Source organism: Eumetopias jubatus, unplaced genomic scaffold, assembly GCF_037043125.1.
Source record: "Eumetopias jubatus isolate StellerSeaLion01/CBP00866 unplaced genomic scaffold, mEumJub1_p1.0 scaffold_3, whole genome shotgun sequence".
NCBI classification, from domain to species: Eukaryota; Metazoa; Chordata; class Mammalia; order Carnivora; family Otariidae; genus Eumetopias; species Eumetopias jubatus.
Genome location: NW_028274809.1, coordinates 33,440,219 through 33,461,223, shown reverse-complemented (window position 1 = coordinate 33,461,223; position 21,005 = coordinate 33,440,219). Strand labels below are relative to the sequence as shown.

The window sequence follows — 21,005 nt, the reverse complement described above, 5'->3', positions numbered from 1 at the left end:
CCCTCTTCCCTAACCCCTGCTCATGCATGCTGTCTCTGTCTCTAAAATAAATAAAGGTAGGGGTGCCTGGGTGGCTTAGTCAGTTAAGCGTCTGCCTTCAGCTCAGTGGGGAGCCTGCTTCTACCTCTTTCCCTCCTCCCTGCTTGTGCTCTTTCTCACACTCTCTCAAATAAGTAAATAAAATCTTTAAAATAAATAAATCTTAAAAAAAACCCAACTTGTACACAAATGTTCATAGCAGCATGGTTCATAAAATTTGGAAACAACCCAGAAGTTTATCAACTGGTGAATGGATAAATAAAATGTAGTGTATCCTACAGTGGAATATTATCCAGCCATAAAAAGGGAGTACTGATACATGCCACAGCATGGGGGAACCTTGAGAACATTACGCCAAGTGAAAGAACCCAGACGCAAAAGAACACATATGATTCCCCCATAAATGTCCAGAATAGGCAAACCTGAAGAGACACTTTATAGATTGGTGGTGAGGAGGCTTGGGTGGAAATGGAGTGACTGCTAATAGGTGAGGGATTTTTTTTAGTGTGCTTCTAAAATTAATTGTAATGGGGTGCCTGGGTGGCTTAGATGGTTAAGCATCTGCCTTCAGCTCGGGTCATGATCCCAGAGTCCTGGGATTGAGCCCCATGTCCAGCTCCTGGCTCAGCAGGGAACCTGCTTCTCCCTCTCCCTCTGCCTCTCCGCCTGCTCATGCACTCTCTCTCTCTCTCTATCTCTGTGTCTCAAATGAATAAATAAAAAAAAATTCTTTAAAATTAATTGTAATGGTTGTACATCTCTGTTCAATAATCATTAAAAAAGCAAAAGTTTTACACTTTAATTGGGTGAATGGTATGGTATTGTGAATTATATTTCATAAGCTCTTATAAAAAACACCTACCAACCAACATTAAAAACAAATACATAAAATACAAATATGTTTGTCTAGAAATTAGATGATATGGTAGAAACCAAAAAGTAAACTAGGAGGTCATATAACAGTATAGAGAGTGAGTACAGGTGCTCTGAAGTCAGACTGGTTTAGCTTAGATCTGAGTCCTGCCACTTGCTAACTGTATGAAGTTCCTCAGGTTCTTTGCATTATAATATCTGTTGTGTTGTCCTAAGGATTAAATGGGATAGAATATTATAAAACAATGCGATTCTTGGTGCATAATAATTGCTTAGTAAATCTTAGGCTGTTTGAGGTAGGACCTAAAATAAACGAAGTAATGAGCCAGTTGGGTTTTCACCAGGTTTTTCTGCCAATTTCATAGTGAACTTATTTTTTAAAGCTTTTATTTTTTTTAAAAATTTTGGGCTATATTTTGTTTTAATTTATTTTTATTTTTTTAAAGTAATCTCTACACCCAGCATGGGGCTCGAACTCAACTGCAAGATCAAGAGTTGCGCTCTACTGACGGAGCCAGCCGGGTGCCCCAAGCTTTTATTATTAAAAGTATTTAGGGGCACCTGGGTGGCTCAGTTGTTAAGCGTCTGCCTTCGGCTCAGGTCATGATCCCAGGGTCCTGGGATCGAGCCCTGCATCGGGCTCCCTGCTCGGTGGGAAGCCTGCTTCTCCCTCTCCCACTCCCCCTGCTTGTGTTCCCTCTCTTGCTGTGTGTCTCTCTGTCAAATAAATAAATAAAATCTTTAAAAAAAATAAAAGTATTTATATGCTTATTACAGAAATTTTAGAAACAAAAAATACCAAATAGAAAAATTATATCTTAATAAAAGTGTTATTTTTTTAAAAAATCAAAAGAATCATCCAGAGTCTCATCCTGTAAAGACATTTTCTTCTTTTTTTCTTTGCATTTCTTGTTGAGATCATACCATATTTTCTTCTTTATATATTTTTTTTTTTGGTATTTAACATGGAAAAATGTTACTACAAATGCTTCAGGAATATTTTTAATATTTAACAATCTGTAGAGCATCTCCCAAGTTTCGGCCATTTAGTTGGGTCAAGTATCTGTGTGTGCTTAAAGCTTTTTCTATATTTTTACTTTTCTAGGGATAGATTTTCCATTATTTGGTTAAGAACTTTGATATTTTGGGGGAGGAGTCTTTGACTTTTCTCTTGGGCTTTCCAAGTTATTAAAATTTTTTGTTTGTATTTCATGATAATGTAGGTTACTTTTACTGGGGAAATTCCTTTAGTATTCCTTAACAATCAAGGGACAGTATTGCTCTTCTGATAGTACTATAGTCCACAACCACTAGTTAACAAAAGGTCTTTTTCTTGGGCTTACAATGGATTTATTACAGTTAGAAAAGAATTCTCACATACTTTTTTGAGTGGTTCTTTCCCTGGAAAATCAGGGGGGGAATTATTTGTTATGAAGAATAAATGCTGCCAAGTTTCTTAGAAGAGAATCTTTCACATTTCATTGGTTTCCAAAATTGACAAAGCCCTCAGATGCTTAAAATGTCATATTTTTAAGGAGTATTTCAAGAAATACTCTCATTAGAAAATATAGCCAACACATTTCAGAATTGTTTAGGGATTAGAATCAGATGTTAGAAACAGAGGAGTGGGAGATGCTGGCATCTTCACAGCCACATAAAATAATTTAGAGGTGAGAATTAAAATATCATGCAGGTGTTTTCTGGCTGTTTGTTAACAGCCTCAAGCAAGAAAGGCCTCCCCTAGGATTTTCTTACTTTATACGGGCTGTGGACACTATAGTTTTGTAGCAGCCTAGGTGGGTTTGAGAGCAAAGGGATGGTGAAATGTAGAAAAGGATGGATGGAAATGTAGAAAAGGAAAAAACTTATTTTCATCTGAGGAATCAGGGGCATTGCACCTTAAAAATGAAATTGCTGCTCTGCACTGGAATCTTCATATGCCGGGAAGTGATTGCTGTTCTTAAATTTTTAAAGATCTTACCACTTAGAAATCAAAAGAGTAGGTACTTCTGCCACGTCCTTTATTAAAGAGTACCACTGCAGCTTAGAAGAACTAAGGCGGATACCAGCTGAGAACAGTGACTGCTGGAGGACAGAACGAAAGTAATGGGGACAGGGCAAGAGGGATCAGGGCCACGCGGAAGCCCCGATGTGTTCTAAATTTTTTTTCTTTTTTTTTAACCATTGTAGACATCAGTTTTCCCCTCCCTTTTGTTATGTTGGGCTCATATTTGTTATATTCTGGCACATATTTCTCTCCTAGATCTATGTTGAATTGCTGACCAGATCTTTTTCTATCCTACTTGCCTCTCAAGGCACATTTTTCTTCCTTTGAAAATTTAACTCTGTATTTCTTTTCCCTATTCAGCTACTGCTTGAGTGGGTATTCTTCCCATCTTTCCTATCTCTCTATTGTGCGCAGTCTTACCTCCACACTTTGAAACAGGTATTTAAGTTGTAATATAGATTGATCTTAGAAGATTCAGTAGTGGCCAAACCTTTGGGTGATCTTTTCTTTCTTTATTGGCTAACTCTCAGTTTTTAGACAGAATTTGATCTTGTTCTATTTTTCAAGATTTTATTTATTAGAGCGCGTGCGCGCGAGAGAAAATGAGTTGAGGGGAACAGAGGCAGAGGGACAAGCTGACTCCCTGCTCACCAAGGAGCCCAACGTGGGGCTCCATCCCAGGCCCCTGGGATCATGACCCAAGCCAAGGGCAGACGCTTAACTACTGAGCCACCCAGGGGCCCCAGGCAGAATTTGATCTTTAAACAGTAATGTATATAGACATACGGAGAATGTAAATGGAAAAATAAATCCTTATAATGGAGATTAATTAAAACCCTTAATTGATTGGAAAATATTCTGATTTGAAGAGAAAGAAACAAAAGTTGAGAAAATAGGAGGTCCTTGTTCTTGATGTTTCCAAAGGATAGATCTTAGAAGAGAGATTTACCTTAATACAGTGAAGAACTTTTAATCTTTCAGTGCTGTCTAAAGATGATCTCTGTTATTATGATAACTCACTTATAGTTGCATATACTGATTTATATTTAGAAATACAAATTATATTACAGAAACATGTATAGATATGGGAAAAATAAATTATACACACATGCACATAAAATTCCCTAAGAGTCCTTGAAATGAAGCATGAAAGTTTAAGTATAATCATTTTTTTAAAATTTTTAGATATTTTATTTTTTTTAATTTTTTTTTAATTTTTAGATATTTTAGAGTATGGTTTATGTGAGGAATGAAATCAGAAGCCTGTTACCTTCTACTTCTGGAACAGTAATAGTGTGTTTAATGAAGAAAATCTTTCCTAGGCAGCTTGAGTGGATTACTTTTCTTCTAATTATATAACTAGTTAAATTAATTATAGTTGAACCTTTGCTTCATTTACTTAAAATGCTCTGTTGACCTTAGGGAAGTGGCAGTTTTCTTTCTTTTCCTTCTTTTCTTTCCTTTGCTTTAAATAGACTAAACTATTGTTAAATACTTGCTGCTCTTTAGATGATACTTGAGAAAAGCCTACCAGCTGTGTAGGGCATGAGTTCTTAGCTACCTTGACAAGCAGTAACTAGATGTACAGTTGGTTATGATACTGGCAGGTTTCTGTGTATGTGCGTTTCCCAGCATAATAGCCAGAAAACTTAAGCTTTCTGTTCTGAATATACTTATAGTTCTAAATCCAAGAAGGTCAACATTTTGCAAAAACCTTGTCAGAGCATCCTTCCCTTCTGGTCTCCTTCTTCATTTCAGTAACTTAACAGTTATAAACCAAATGCCATATCTGAAAATGGCATCCAGTGCAAGCTATTACTTTTTTTGTGACATTCAGAAAAGGAAATTAAGCTTAGAGTTGAAAAAAAAAAAAAAAAAACCTATTTGTTAAATATGTACTAAGTCCTGAGATCTTTCTTGGTCTGCCATTATTTCCTGACACGGGGAGAGTTCAGGCATAGGTAGGATGAGTGCATGACAGAAATGTTCTAATATGCTCTCCACTACAGGCTCATGAGCTGTAGATTTCTTTTAACCTCTAACTGCTTTAGCCTGAATCCATTTCCTGTCACCTCACGGTTTCCTTTCTTAGATGGGATCAGGTCCCCATTCTTCTGTAACCTTAATTACTTCCTTACAGCCCCCAGCTCCAAAATAATAGCCACGTTGGGGTTAGAGATTTTTAAAAGGGGACGCAGACATTGTTCATAGCACCAGCCTTGTTGAATAAGCCTCATGTCTGATCTAGACTCTTTTAGGCGGTGGCGATAAGGAGATGCCTAAGAGGCAACATTGCTTCATTATTCTTGGGCCCCTGAGTCTCACTTTCTCTGCATGTAACCTGGGGAACACTGCAACCACCTCAGAGAGTGGTTCTGAAAATGACAGAGGACCTGTGGTGTTTGGCCCATGGTGGATGGATGCTCTATAAATGGTAGCTACAACGTATTTTGTGTCTTCCCTATTAGGTATTTTATTCTTAAAATAATTTCTTGTCTTTTCACAGTCTTTTTCAGGTATTATTTTCTTCTAGTAGTATCTTTTCATTTTCCCCCTTTTTAGTCCCTCTGTTCCCCAATATTCTCTCTATACCCTCAAGCTTCCCATGTTACTATTCCCTTTGCACTTCCATCTCTTCTTTCTGTCCACTCCAGATTGAAGCTTCCTCTTGGCTTTTTTCCTCACAAACTTTCCAAGGATGGAAATTTGCCTTTTCTAAAGATTGTTGTGTTATGCTTATTTTTAGAAGTTTTTATTTATAAATTTTTATTTATAAATATTTATAAATTTTATTTATAAAATTTTATTTATAAATTTTAATTTATAAAAATTTTTATTATTTATAAAATTTTTAATTTTTTTATTTATTTTATTATTACAATAAATAAATATTTTTATTTACAGAAGAGGAGAAATACAGGTTTAACACGAAGTTTCTATATCATACAACAGGGTTGTACCCACTGAATGGAAACTAGTGATGCTTGGCAGCCCTGTTACCTTTGTCTCCTTGCCCACCTTCCCCTGAAAGAGGTTTTTCAAAGAAACCCCCCTAAATGAAGAATCACATTTCTTTACTAGATAGCAGGACAGTAAGTGCGATGATCTTCTGGCACGCTGTTGCTATTAACTTTAGCAGATAACTCTATCATTCTTGTTTCATATTTTACTTTGAGCTATCTTGTCAGGAAATCATGTTTTATCCTTTAATTATGTAATCAGTTATTTCTTTTCAAAAGTAATGCTGTGCCAGTGGAAAAAGAGGAAAATGAATTATATCTTTTTTCCCTTAACATATTAAAATCATCACAGGGAAGTTATGCTCATTTCTACAATCTTGCTGCTATATGTGGACTTTGAGACTGATTTTGTTTTTTCCAACCAAAATATTTTTTCTGTTTTTTAAGACTTTATTTATTTATTTGTTTGTTTGTTTGACAGAGACAGCGAGAGCAAGAACACAAGCAGGGGGAGTGGGAGAGGGAGAAGCAGGCTTCCTGCTGAGCAGGGAGCCCTGTGTGGGGCTCCATCGCAGGACCCTGGGATCATGACCTGAGCTGAAGGCAGACACTTAATGACTAAGCCACCCAGGCGCCCCCAAAATATTTTTTTCTGATAAATCACCTTTTAAAAAACTTTTTCCCGGGGAGAAAGAACTTTTTCCCTTGCACCGGTCTCCCTGCTCGGCGGGAAACCTGCTTCTCCCTCTCCCACTCCCCCTGCTTGTGTTTCCTCTCTCGCTATGTCTCTCTCTGTCAAATAAATAAATAAAACCTTTAAAAAAAACAAAAAACTTTTTCCCTGGACTATAGATAATTGTGACACTGGAGGACTTTTTAAGTTATGTTCTAAAATCTGAACTCTATTACAGTCATAAAAGAATTTTTGATACATTCTTTTAGTATTTCCCTTTATCCATTTAGTATTCCTCTCTTTACAGTCCTCATAGATGTGAATAAACTTCTAAATTCTACCTTGCTTGTCTGGAGTTTTGGCTTTAAATTATATTTTGTGTATACCAAAGAGCATGTTTGATGGTTACTCACGCTTTTTGTGAGGCCTGTAAACTTAATTTTGATTTATTTTAGTTATGCATGTCAATGGGAAGTATGCTTCAAACTAGAGAATTTAAAGGAAACATATTAAAGCTTTCTTCTCCCTCCTCCACTGCTTTTTCTTCAGGCTCCTGTTCCAAAGAGTGCACTTATTCCAGTAATTCCCATCACCAAATCAACAGGCTCCCGGTTCCGGAATAGTGTGGAAGGATTGAATCAGGAGATTGAAATAATCATTAAAGAGACTGGGGAAAAGGAAGAACAACTTATAGTAAGTAATTCTGTATCTTAAAATTGTCCTTACACATTAACTATTCTAATTATTTAAAAAGTTACAATTTCAGTTTCCATATTTACTTATGTTCCTTCCTCGTTGAGAGACAATGAAAATATGTCTCTCTTGAAAAACTTTTATCTTAGCAAGTGAATGAAAAGTTGTCATTTCTTTGCATCTCATAGACACAACTGATATGACTTAAATTTAGGTCCTTGAACAGAAACTACTTTTTGTTTATACATATTTAAAAATCACTAGACAGGTGATACACTTCTCATTTGCTATAACTCCATGTAACAAAAGTTTAGATTCCAAATTTGTTGGGAGGGAGGGATATGACTTCAAATACTTTCTAAGCATGAATCTTCCTGTTCCTTATTGTTTGATTGGTTGGCTTTATGATCATGAAGTGTAGTTCTGCTTACCTTTAATACACATAAGACACCGGGCACCTGGGAGGCTCAGTTGTTGGTGTCTGCCTTCGGCTCAGGTCAGGATCCCGGGTCCTGGGATTGAGCCCTGCATCCAGCTCCCTTCTCAATGAGAAGCCTGCTTCTCCCTCTCCCTCTGCCTCTCTCTCTCAAATAAAATCTTAAAAAAAAAAAAAACAAAAACATATCAGATATAAGAATGATTCCTATGTAAGACACAGAAAATTCCTTTTTATATTTAAAAGCATGTCACAGAGTATATTTAAGCTTTCATTCTTCAGTGAAAGAGGAATTGGGGAGTTTAAGTAGTTATTGATGCTTAAGATATCCTCTCCATGAAGATTAAAGGTTGGTTTAGCTTAGAAAAACACAGCTCCCATACCCTCTTGTCTTGTCCATCCTGCAGGATGGGAGTAACCTCCTGATGTCATAAAGGTAAATGAACCAAAGGTGTACAGGGAGCTGGTTTTCCTGCCAAGTGAGCCACACAAGATTTCCTCTGAATGTTCTTGATTTCCCCCTATAATTACCATTGCTACCATTAACCTTTCCCTTATTAAGGAAGGTTTCTTTGGAAAAACTCTTTCAGGGGGATGTATGTGGGCAGAGGGAGAAAGTAACAGGACCTGTCATCAAGTATCACTGGTTCACACAATGGATAACCTTCTCTTCTGATATGGAACTTAGGGTTACACCTAGATAGCTCCTCTTTTCTCTTTTGCCGTGGCAGTTCTTTACAAGCTTAAAAATAGTTAGCACATGATAACTAATTCATTACAATTGATCACTCAGCGAGCATTGACCACCTGTCTTGGGCCTAACCCTGGGAATACAGGGTCTTTGCATATGCTGCTCATTGTTTGGCAGGGCAGTCATATTAGACAGGGATGTCACTTATGGAGCAACACAAAGGCTTTTTTCTCGTCAGGCCTAATGGGGCATTTCTGATCTGTGAGTCATCTGGCACAATAGGGGAAGGTTGATTTTGGGTGCTTTTCTGGTGAATTTTGAAATCGATGATAAATACGTGTATGTTTTTAAAATTTTATCACAGCCACAAGATATTCCAGATGGCCATCGTGCACCTCCCCCCCTCGTCCAGAGAAGTAGCAGCACACGCAGCATCGACACGCAGACCCCTGGTGGGGCAGACAGGGGGAGCAACAATAGCAGCCGCTCTCAGTCTGTGTCCCCCACATCATTCCTCACCATCTCAAACGAAGGTAGCGAAGAGAGCCCTTGTTCAGCTGATGACCTGCTTGTTGATCCCAGGGATAAAGGTACAATGCGGGGGGAGTCTGTTACCAGAGAAATGAGCACAGCACCACCTATTGTATTGTTCATTCTGTTCATTTTGTAGTAGAACACACACACTTAAGGCAACTAAGGTAATTACTTTGACATACGTTCTTAACATAGATTTTTAAAATTGAAGTACAAAACAGTAAGTTTTACTATAGTGCTCAAGTGATGGTCTAGTGTGGATTTATGGACTTCTGTTTGTACCTTTTTTTTTCTTTTTTCTTCACTTGTTAATGCAAGTTCCTTATTAGTGAGAAACATTCTTTTTGGTATAAATGAACATTTGTCTTGAAAAGCACTTTGTTCTCTTTCACCTTAGTTGTCTTGTTTTTACTACCTTAGTATTTTTAATTGAACTTGAAACCTTCAAATTAATGTTTTTTAGAATCACTTCTTGTGAAATTTCTAACAAGAATTAAGCTGATTTATGTTAATGCAAGATGAGTATTGAAGGCAAGCCTATATAGTAAAAGGTTGGAAGGCTTACTTAGAGTACTAAACTACCTATGCAACTTAAAAGATAATTTGGAGACTTAAGCTGTTTGAATATTAATTACTAATGTTCTTGACTTTTAAAACAAACATGACCTGTCATTTGTCTATATCAGGACAATATTTTGTTAGCCTAATCCAAGTTACTCTGTGTACTTGAGAGCAATAATACATTTGTAAATTCTGCAGCTCAGTTTAGTAGTAATTTATTGAGAACTTACTACTCACAAGTGTGTTGAATGTCCTAAAAAGTTACAATTGGTCATTACCATCAATCATCTAAATTATTGAGACTGTAACAACTGAAAAGAATGTAAGATTTCCTGAAGAAGTCAGTTAAAGCTGTGGGCAGTTGTAAATGTTATTATTGGAACCCTTTTTTACCAGCTTCTAGGTTAAGTAAAATATGGCTATTCCAACACCCTCCACCAATTAAATCACAACCCCTGGGGGTTGGACACAGGTACCAATAGCTTTTAATGCTCTCAGGTGATTCCGGTGTGCACCGAGGTCAGACACTCAACAGAATTAAATCCTTTGGTTGGGCTGTGTGTTTCTTATCAGGAATCAGCATAATTAACTACTACTTATTGTTAGGATTAAAAGGAATGGTAAATGCAAACATTTTAGCACAGCTCCTGGTACTTAGTGCTCAATCAAATGTAACACTGCCCCCCCCCTTTAAAAAAACATGGCTGTTAAAATCTGCCCCTTGTTTCCCATACTTTCTACTTTTACTTCAGTAACAAGTTGGAACTCCGTGAATTTTGTGTAATGCTTTATTTGACTTTAGGAGATTGGTGACTGGTTAGCTTCTCTGAATTTCTTTTATAAGAAAACAGGGCTACAGGGCTACTGCCCGCAAAGAAAATTTGTAGCTTAGTTGACACAGACTGAAAATTTAGAACACTTAGGTAACATATCAGGAATTTTAAGTTAATGTAGTAGAAACTGAGGATATCAACACTGAACAGGAATGCCAGAGTTAAAGAAGTATTTGCTTTGATAGGGTGATTTTGGAAAGATTTCAAAACTTCGAGCTAGACTTTGAAGGAAGTTTTGGCAAATGAATAGAGATGGACCTCTTAAGTAAGGAGAAGCCTTTGGCGTACAGTGCAAGATGGCTCCTGACCGCTGGAGCAAAGATTGTAACTTAGAGGAGCAGAGAAATCAAATTGAGAAATTCTGAAGGGTGGGCCGGGAGTAAATGATAAGCAACCAGTGAAGAGCCATCTCAGTTACATTTACTGGGAAGAAAGGAACTGGCATTTGAGTCTGATTGCTGGGTATATATCAGAAATAAGGGAGCAAGGGGCGCCTGGGTGGCTCAGTCGTTAAGCGTCTGCCTTCGGCTCAGGTCATGATCCCAGGGTCCTGGGATCGAGCCCCACATCAGGCTCCCTGCTCAGTGGGGAGCCTGCTTCTCCCTCTCCCACGCCCGTGCTTGTGTTCCCTCTCTAGCTGTGTGTCTCCCTGTAAAATAAATAAATAAAATCTTTAAAAAAAAAAAAAGAAATAAGGGAGCAAGATATCAGTGTTAAGTGCCATGAATTAAGTGAGATAGACCTAAGCTGTAGTAATTGCAAGTGGAAAAGAAATAAAATTTTTTTGTTTATGCATTTATTTAGCAAACATTAATTATCTGCTCTTTAGCAGGTATTGTGCCAGATCTTGGGGGGTGGTGTTGATGAGTAACGCACTGTTCTTACCCTCAAGTAGTTCGTGGTGTTGGGGGAGGCCATGTAAAATTAAAATTTAGTATGACTGCATTTATGTGGTAGTATTTCTTAGTAATCCAGCATGCCATTTTTTGCAGAGAATGGGAACAACTCTCCTTTGCCCAAATATGCAACCTCACCAAAACCTAACAACAGTTATATGTTCAAAAGGGAACCTCCTGAGGGCTGTGAAAGAGTCAAAGTCTTTGAGGAATGCTCGTAAGTATCCCCTGAAATAACTTTTATTATGAGAATTTTCAAGTAAGTTGGAGTACAGTGATCACTCCTATATATCCACAACCTGGATTCCGTAGTTAACTTTCTGTTAATATGTGCTTTGTCTGTGCATGGTGGTGGTAGTTTTTGCTGAAGTGTGTGGAAATAAGTTGCAGACATCGTGACACTTAACCGTAACTACAATTTAATATTTGTTTCCTAAAAGTAACCATAGTACTCCTACATAACCACAAAATCATTATCACGCCAAAGAAAATTAACAGCAATGCTTAATATCAACTAATATCCAGTTGTTTTTCACGTTTCCTCCCTTGTCCCCAATGTGTCCTCTGTGGCTGTTATTTTTGAATCTGTATACAGTCAACTTCACACATTGAATTTAGCAGTATTTTTATTCAAGGTAGACCATGGATCTCACCTAGTGTGGTTTCCTTCTTTCACAGATTGAATTCCCTTCAGATTTTATGTACTTTTGGTCTTTAGTTCTTTAAACGGTATTAGAAGTATTTTGTCCGTATTGGAAATAGAATTCTACAACTTTGTAGAATCAGGTTACTGTGATGAAGGTAATGTAAGAAGCAGGATTTTAAATAGTGTCTAGTACTGTTGGTATGTGATCTCCTTTGCTCATATTTCTGCTGACTGGTACTCTAGGGAAGTACTATAATTTTAGACTCAAAATTTGCTCAGAATTAGCCTTAGTATTTTCAGTAGCCATGCCCCCTGGCTTTGTAAGTGATGGCTACAGGATTGTAGGTATGTGTGAGATAGCAGATGAGGTAATGAACATTATTTGGGGGTGTGATGGTAGTACTGAGCCCTCCCCTTCCAGTCTCATTATGGCTGCACATCTTAAGAGTCACCTTCTGGCTTTTTCTCGCTTGTGAAACCTGAAACACAATGTGAAGATTGTCCAGCCTTGTCTGACTCACGTCATTGATCTTTTTCCTCCTTTATGAACATCTTGGAATCGTTTTGAAATATGACATCCTTTTGTTCTTCTGTGTGTTCCTCCTGTCAGTGTTTCCTTTAACCTGAATTCTGAATAATTTTGCCACACAAAGAGCATTGTTTTTGAATTCCCTTAATTTCTATACTAGGAAATCCCAGATGTCAGTCTCCTATCTGCTTTTGTGACAGTAATTGAAAACTCCGTTTTAGCAACTGCTTCCCCGCCCCCCCCCCCCCATGCCTACTATGTTAGTCTAAAAGCTTGACTGGTACAAGCGGAATTTCTCCAGATCTGTTCCACGGACTCCCTGAATCATCATCATCTGGGGTATGAGTTGGAACTGCAGATTCCCAGCTCCCATCCCAGGCCTAATGCATAAATATGGAGGTAGGACCTGGACTATGCATCTCTAACAAATACCTCATATTTTTTATGCCCAATTTGCAGATGCTGGCTTGGACTTTTCCATGAGAGTTCTTAAGACGTGGAATCATTCTACTAAGTAAAAATCAAATGGTCTAAATGGACCTTTTTGGAGTTGAGCTCATTGATTTACTCATTGGTAGTTAAAATTGCCCAAATGCGGGGGTGCCTGGGTAGTTCAGTCAGTTAAGCACCCGACTCTTGATTTCAACTGAGGTCATGATCTCTGGGTCTTGGGGTCAAGCCCCATATGGGGCTCACACTCAGCACGGAGTCTGCTTGGGATTCTCTCTCCCTCTGCCCCCTCCGCCCCCCCGCTTGTGCTCGTGTGCTCACTCTCTTTCTCTGAATAAATAAATAAAATCTTTTAAAAAAAAGATTGTCCAAATGCAGAGAAATCGTTGATTCGCTCAAAAGCAGTTTGAATTCCTTTTATAAATGACTTTGAGTGAATATTTGTTGTATAGGTTGGTGTCCTGTGGTATCTGCCTTAAACTCTTGCATTTGGAAAATTTCTCAGGACTTAATGTCTGAACTATGTATATACTGCTACATTATTTGTATCTAAAGGGAGGGAAAAATGGATAGAGTTGTGTGTGTATATGGATGGGGATAGCTAGATCAAAGAAATAGAAGGTAAACCCTAACATCTTACATGGTTTATGGCATATCCATCTGTTATTAGAAGGTAAACTTACTCTTTTTAAAATGTACATAGTTAGGGGCGCCTGGGTGGCTCAGTCATTAAGTGTCTGCCTTTGGCTCAGGTCATGATCCCAGGGTCCTGGGATCGAGCCCTGCATCCGGCTCCCTGCTCGGCCGGGAGCCTGCTTCTCCCACTCCCACTCCCCTGCTTGTATTCCCTCTCTGGCTGTGTCTCTCTGTCAAATAAATAAAATCTTTAAAACAAAAATAAAATATACATAGTTTGTTATACATTATACTGATATATAGGATGTGTAGCATACAAAAACTTACTCTTTTTTAAGCATTTTCATTATGTTTCAAAAACAAATGAACAGCAGTAACCCAAGAATGGATTCCTTAGAAGTAATTTTAACTTTCTGCCAATAAAACAAATTATTTAAGGTCTAAAAAAATTAGTCTCTTTTGCCCTACCTCTGTCAAAATGAGAGCAAAACCCACTGGGCACACTAGCAACAAACACACATAGATTGTTGGTCCTAATTAAAAATTTTAGGCTTATCTAATCATTCTTCTAGAATATTTTTAACTCTTCTGGTCTAAAAGCAGTAACTCTGACCTGACCTGGAGATTGGAGGGTTGATCTCTGGTTTCTAGAAATGCACGTTTATTTACCTGAAAGAAAATAGGTGGTTGAATTTAGACCCAGAATTTAAACCACATTTTGTACTTTGTCTCTATATTCTTTGTGATACAGTACATACCATAGCCATATCGTTTGTACTTAGTCCTTTTTTAAAGAAAGTCAAATATGTTATTTCTTCCTCCAAACTAATGAATTCCTTGGCCTCAGTTACCTTAGAGTCCTAGATATTATGGCCTCTTTGCAGTATAGAGGTATTATTAAAAATATAACATGACCCTCCTTGTCTCCCTCCTTTCGATTATAAGTAACTTGGACCCACCATTTTCTTGGCTGATAATTTATGCCTGCATTAAAAAAAATACACAAGCCTTTAAAAAAAGACAGGAAAGAATTCTTTGCATCAGTATAAGAATACCTAGAATTACTATGCAGCCCATCCATCAGTTTTTCAGAAAGTTAGCTTGCAAACAGTTATATCCACTTTGAGACACAATCCTTTTGGAATAATTTCTTCAGGAAAAATAAAAATTTAAAATTCTGAGATTTTTTTTTCTATTTATGGTTATTAAGTTGAAGAAAGCTTTGAAGTAGTATTAGTTCTTGCAGCTTCAATTAACATAAGTATATACCGATCTTCCACTCCAGTGGTGGTTAATATGTTTCTTGGGTAGTATGCATCTAGAAAAATGTTAGGGATTAGGAGTGATTCCTCTTGCTAGGTTGGGGTGGCCACTGGAAGACGAGACATTAAGGAAGGTTTTTTGTTTTTTTGGGGGGTTTTTTGGGGGGAAGTTTGGTGCTTTTTACTGTTACTTAAGTTTTGTTTGATCTTGGTGCTAGTTACTTATTACTGTTTATATTATTTTGTGTGAGATCTATTTTAATGAAAGCAGTAAGGAAATTAAGTAATTTTTAACAAGATAACCCCCCAAAAATTAATTAAGGAGGATTGGCCTTTTTCCCCTAAAAATGAAAGTTATTTCTAATAATTGCACCTTCAGAAGAAAATTCAAGCATTTTCTAATTATAGAAACCTAACCTTGACCTCCTATCTTCTTTAAGGAATTGAAAACCGTACTCTCATATAGTAAAAATAGAGGAATGTGTGCCCTTCTTATCACTAATCTATCCAAATACACTTGTAGCCCTAAAAGTACTTGATGTTTCCATTGTGTATTGGAACAGTGCACAAGTAAAACATCAGTTAAATGATTTCTTTGTTCTTAAATTATTGTATTTGTCAAAGCTGTCCTTGGGTAGTACTCACTATTAATAAAATCTGCCCACCAAAAACATTGTCTACTTGGAGCTTTTTTGGGCGGGGGGCACCATTCCCATTCCCCAGGTCTGTTGTTTATTCATTTCTTTTTTATTTTAAGATTTTATTTATTCGTTTGTTAGCACAAGCAGGGGGATTGGCAGGCAGAGGGAGAAGCAGACTCCCCACTGAGCAAGGAGCTCCATGTGGGACGTGCTCCCAGGACCCTGGGATCATGACCTGGGCCAAAGGCAGATGCTTAACCGACTGAGCCACCCAGGTGCCCCTGTTTATTAATTTTTTACAACCCAGCTCAGATGTTACTTCCCTTGTAAGCCTTCTTTCTACCAAATTCTCCCTCTTCCTCTGTGCCACAGGTTATCCACTCCCCTGTGCTATTTTTAAACCTTTTATAAGCCATTTTTATCACATCTGTCAGACCCTTGATAGGAGTTCTTGACCTTTTTTTGTGCTGTGGGCACCTTTGGCAGTGTGACCAAGATTAGGGATGCTTGAAGTAATTCATAACTTCTCTGAATAATGTTTTAAATGCAGAAAACATGTAAGATTACAAATGGGATTAATTATATTGAAATACAGTTCTATTCTCAGTATCTCCCTCCCCCTAAGAACTACATATTTAATCTGTCTCCTTATAGATTGTTTCATTTTTGGGTCCCCAGAATCTATCCAGTGCAGACTTGGCACACTTGAATTTTAATTTTTTAAATTTCATTAGGAGACATGAGAACCATACTTTTATCATATGATCATATTACCTTTTCCTATCTGAATCTTGATTTACTTAGGTTCTCCCACCTTAATTTCTTTTTAATTTTGTGTCACTTCCATGTTACTTTAACAATTTAATTTTTTAATATCTTTAGTTTCATAGAATACCATTAATACTAGTATCCATTTCCAAACATTTTGAGTTAATTTTCAGGAGTACCTGGGAACAGGAAGGGACAGTGATTAGTTTTATTTTGATTTTACATTTCCATTATGTTTCTCAGAAAACCATCATGGTTAATTCAAAAAATTTCTTTCAGTCCAAGAGATTTTTAAGCACACTTGAAGAGAAAACTCATGCCTGCCAAAGTTTAGTCATGCACTGGTGGAATTTAGCAAAGATGGATATTGTATGTCATTCCTTTCAAGATAGTATAGGCTTTGGAAAAATTGTAGTAGTGGAACAAATTTTTGTCTTTAAACATCTAGAATTTCTTTTGCTTTAGGAAATTCTTTATTCCTAATGGCTGTCTTAGATCTTCATTGAGATGCAGTGGTCATCAGCCTGAGTCCCCTGTGTGGTGTACCGGGCTCTCCAGGGAATTGAAAGCAGCAAAGATGAATGATGTCCTTTTGGCATTCTAAGATACATATTTTGAATTATGTGTCTCATTCCACTTGGGCCCATAGCATTTGAAGCTTTTGATATAATTTGAGTTTTGTATTCATGTATCTATAACATATCTGTTTAGAAAAAAAAATAATAAAAGAACTTACTTCCGGTGATCTGTGACTTAAAACTACCGGGTTGTCTGTTCTGTGCCTAGGCCAAAACAACTCCATGAAATCCCAGCCTTTTACTGTCCTGACAAAAACAAAGTGAATTTCATTCCTAAAAGCGGTTCTGCCTTCTGCCTCGTCAGCATCCTCAAGCCACTCCTTCCCACACCAGATCTCACCCTCAAGGGCTCTGGTCACAGTCTGACAGTTACCACTGGTATGACCACCACTCTGCTGCAGCCTATTGCTGTGGCTTCCCTGTCTACAAACACAGAGCAAGACCGAGTCTCTCGAGGAACGAGTACAGTCATGCCATCAGCCTCTCTACTCCCACCACCAGAACCCATTGAGGAAGCTGAAGGATAGGTCACAGGGCAGTGTGGCCGTTTTTCTGGGCAACTGAGAACCTCCTCAGATCATTTCATTGTGAAGGCATCACACGCTCCCAGTTGGCTGTGAAGTGCTCCAGCTTTCTGCGGTGACGAGTCACAGTGTGACTTCTGGAAGAAGGCAGCGCCCTCTGATGGCTTTGCTCACTCATGAAGGCCAGTCCTCATTGCTTAGCCTGCTTTTTCTTAAAGCACCGGTTGAAACAAGAAAGGTCTCATTATTTACTTTTGGAGGGCCAATATCACATCGTTTTTTGTTTTCAAATTAAACTTCTTAAAAAAAAACAAACAACTGATCCCTGCAAACATAATTCCTGAAGGGAGACATGAATGATGCTGCAAGAACCATCTTTTATATGAAAATGACTATTTTATAATACCAATGTTACATTTTCTGAAACGGAGCAAACAGGATGTTCAAAGATTCTTTGGTGGCCCCTTGTTTCTTGTTTCCCTTTCTAGGTGTGTGCTTTTCTCAGCTGTTTTCAGCTTTGGGACCAAAGGGATTGTTGACATTTTCCCAGCAATCTTAATCTCATGACTATGTTCTTCTCCCAAACAAGAATTGATAGGTAAATGCATTGAACAAATATATAACAAGAGATAAAAAGCAATATTAAATATTAGTACATTATGTGATTTATGTTTTTTGATGTCAGAAGTTTGTGCTTTGGGTGAAATACTTGTAAACTGCTGTTTTCTTCACTATACCTGTACACATTTCACCATGTGGTCAGAAAAATTATAGTCTGGAGACAAGTGCTTTAATATGTTCTCACCCATCATTGGAACTTGGTTGAAAAGTCAGTGAGCCAAAAGGAAACTACCCAGTGTTGATTGCTAGCTAGGAGTAAGGAGCCCCTTTGGTTTTCTACAAAATACTTATCCCATGATCTCCCTTTATCATCACTGTATCATAGTTCCAAGAGGTCCTAAAATGACTGTGCATGGATTTCCTCCTTTGCTTTTGTGATGTTGTTGTCTTGTGGAATTGGTCAGGGTTAGTAGTTTGCCAGGAGTGTAATCCATTGAATAGCAATCTGTAGTCACAGAATCTTGCGACTGACATTTTCTTTATGGTGGTTGGCACTGAGATACGTTGCTTACAGATTTTGCTGGTTTTCCTCCAGCATTCCACACAGTGGGGAAGACAGGCCAGGAGAGCTTTGGAGCATATAAACAACAGGGATCTTTGAAAAATCCATACAGTTTTGGATTTTGGCTCATCTCAATACAGTCACTGCCGGTATCACGACAACAGTATTTCCTGTTTGTGTCTGTGGTAGTGAAATTGAGGAGCACTCTTTTTAAAAATGAGTTTCTGCAAACAGTATTGATAAAAAGCATCCTTCTAAGATCTTCATATACTACCTATGATGCAATAATTTAATGTTCCTATACGTATTATAGGGAGAAAAAAGTTTAAATACTTGTAAAGAGGATACAGTTTAGAAGGTTTAATATGTCAGTTTGTTCGGACATACACCATCAGAGGAAACCTAGTGGTAGCAATAAATCTTTTGAAAGGACTTCTTATACTCATGCACCTTTAAAACATGCAAATAATTAAAATTATGTCCTGTGAAGTTTAAAATGGAGATGTATTTAGGCAAATTAGATAAATTCAAACATTTGAATAAGTCTGTCAGGTTTCAGCTGGTAGCACTGATGAATTTTGGTACCTTCTCCATCCAAAACTAATTTACTTGGAATTAGTACATTGTGGCTTCTCAATCAGTAAAACTCAGTTTTTCAGGATCTAAATTTTCTGGTTGGTTGGTTTCTTGAGAACCTTGATTCTTTGCCTTATTTGTTACGTGTCTTGACTTTACCATTTCACCACTGAGAACTGCTCTATCAAAAGTACAGAAGAAAAGGTAAAACTCGTCAGGAGAGTTGGTATGAATGGGAGGAGGAGAAAGTTAAAAACAAGTTTTAAAAAACCCTCAGTTTTTTGATTACTTGAATTCCATTAAATCTGTTCTTTTCTTTACCTTACACTTTCTTCTGTCCATTCCTGTAAATCACAAGGGTATTTTATAACTAAAATGCCACTTTATAAACAGCTTTTCCCTTTACTCTGTTGTGTATATTTGTGTAATTCACATCTTTCTGTAGAATTTCATATATCCTTAATCTAAAGTAATTTAAAACCAGAATGGGAGAACAAGTTTAAGAGTTATTATTTACATAGTCTTATAAGTGGAACTTTTAATGTTTGGTTGTAAGGAGAATGTGAATTTGCAGGTAAATTAATTGTATGGCAACCAAACATATCCCTTGGGTTTGGGAGAAATAGAGCCTGAGATTTGAAAGAAAGACAAAAAGGTACAAGGTACAAACAACTCTAACTGCCAGTGCCAAAGGGCTAATTTTTAAGCATATGAGCTTTATTGCAGTCCTGAAAAAATATTAACCATAGGTCCATTCAGCTCTTTTGCTTAACCCTTAGTTCACAGATGGCTGATTTTTTTAAAAAAATGGATCTACTTTCAAAAGAATATTTTCTAAAACTACATTCCATAATTATCTTGTTATTCTGTAGAAAACTGTACAGAAGTTAAATTAGAATAGCTTCAATGGGAATATAATTTAAATTTTTAAAAGTTTTAAATAAATTTACTTCCATTGCAGTAAAAGAAATAGGTGACATGTATATTTTGGCAAAAGGAGCTGTTCTCTGGCTATTTACTTCGTCTTAAGTTTCTTAAGTTATTTTTTACTCTTGATTTCTTCCTTGTGATGATGAAAACATAGAACATTATTGTTTCTGATCATGACTAAGTCTATTACTTGTCATGGCTTTTGTTAGCAGTTATATTTTTAAAATACCTGTTCTGCCTCTTTGGTTAATACGATGAGCATGGATGCCAAAATTATTTTTGAACTAGAGTCTTCATTTTGTTTAAAATATTTCTTACTACTTAAGCCAAATCAGCCTTTTAGAAGGTGCTACTGCTAACTGTGGAGTAACTGGCAACAAGAAAGGCGTTCCCCCCCCCCTTTTTTTCTTTTTAATGGTTGGCTTTTACTGGAAAAGAGATATTTTAAAAAAGGGCAGAATTTATAGCCTTCTGTATGTCCGAGATTAGGACTGGGTTGTCAAGATTTTCTTCTGTTAAAGGAAATAAAAGAAAAATTGCCATTACTGAATTCAGTTTACTATTCTAAACTTAAGATTCATTCCTTAATGCTTGGAATTTTGATGTCTCAAAACCGGACCAGTGGAAGTGCTGAATTTGCATTAAAAAAAGCTAAGAATACTTCGCACTTTAAGGTTTAAGTTTTGCTCTGCTTAAATTAATGATAAGCAGAGCAGCCCTGAACAATATTTTGTTTATACAATCCTGTTGAATATAATTTATGTTTTTTTTTGAAGTCTGTATCTTTCATCTCTGTTTAAGCTGTGTAAATCTTTTTAAGATGCAATTTTTAAAAATTTTGTTTTTCTAACAAAAATCTCCCAAAAAACAGCATTTCCAATGGTGATAAATATTGTTATTATGTACTTATGTATTCCCTGTATCTGACACTGACACTTATTGCTGCCTCACAAGAAAATAGAACTTTTATGTTAAAAATAAAGTCTGTTCTTCTTGAGAGTTTTTTTTCTCGTGTACTTTTATGAATGCTGTTGCCTCTTTTCACATTTTCTTTTCAGACACCCTAGCCTGAAATAACTTATAAATAGTATATTCCTTTTCACAAATGTATAGAAAAATGAGTGTGTCTAAGTAGCAGGATATAT

At 37.0% G+C, this 21,005-nt stretch overlaps 1 protein-coding gene across 1 annotated transcript in view; it reads left to right on the top strand.

The window, feature by feature from the left end:
- The window catches only part of FAM117B (family with sequence similarity 117 member B), a 72,108-nt gene extending 51,303 nt beyond the window's left edge, over nucleotides 1–20,805 (top strand). Inside the window, exons 5-8 of the mRNA XM_028112257.2 lie at nucleotides 7,103–7,246; nucleotides 8,738–8,963; nucleotides 11,294–11,414; nucleotides 16,916–20,805. Of these exons, the coding sequence (XP_027968058.1) occupies nucleotides 7,103–7,246; nucleotides 8,738–8,963; nucleotides 11,294–11,414; nucleotides 16,916–17,234 (810 nt within the window). The 3' untranslated portion in view covers nucleotides 17,235–20,805. The remainder of the gene's footprint in view (nucleotides 1–7,102; nucleotides 7,247–8,737; nucleotides 8,964–11,293; nucleotides 11,415–16,915) is intronic.
- The last annotated feature ends 200 nt before the right edge of the window (nucleotides 20,806–21,005 follow it).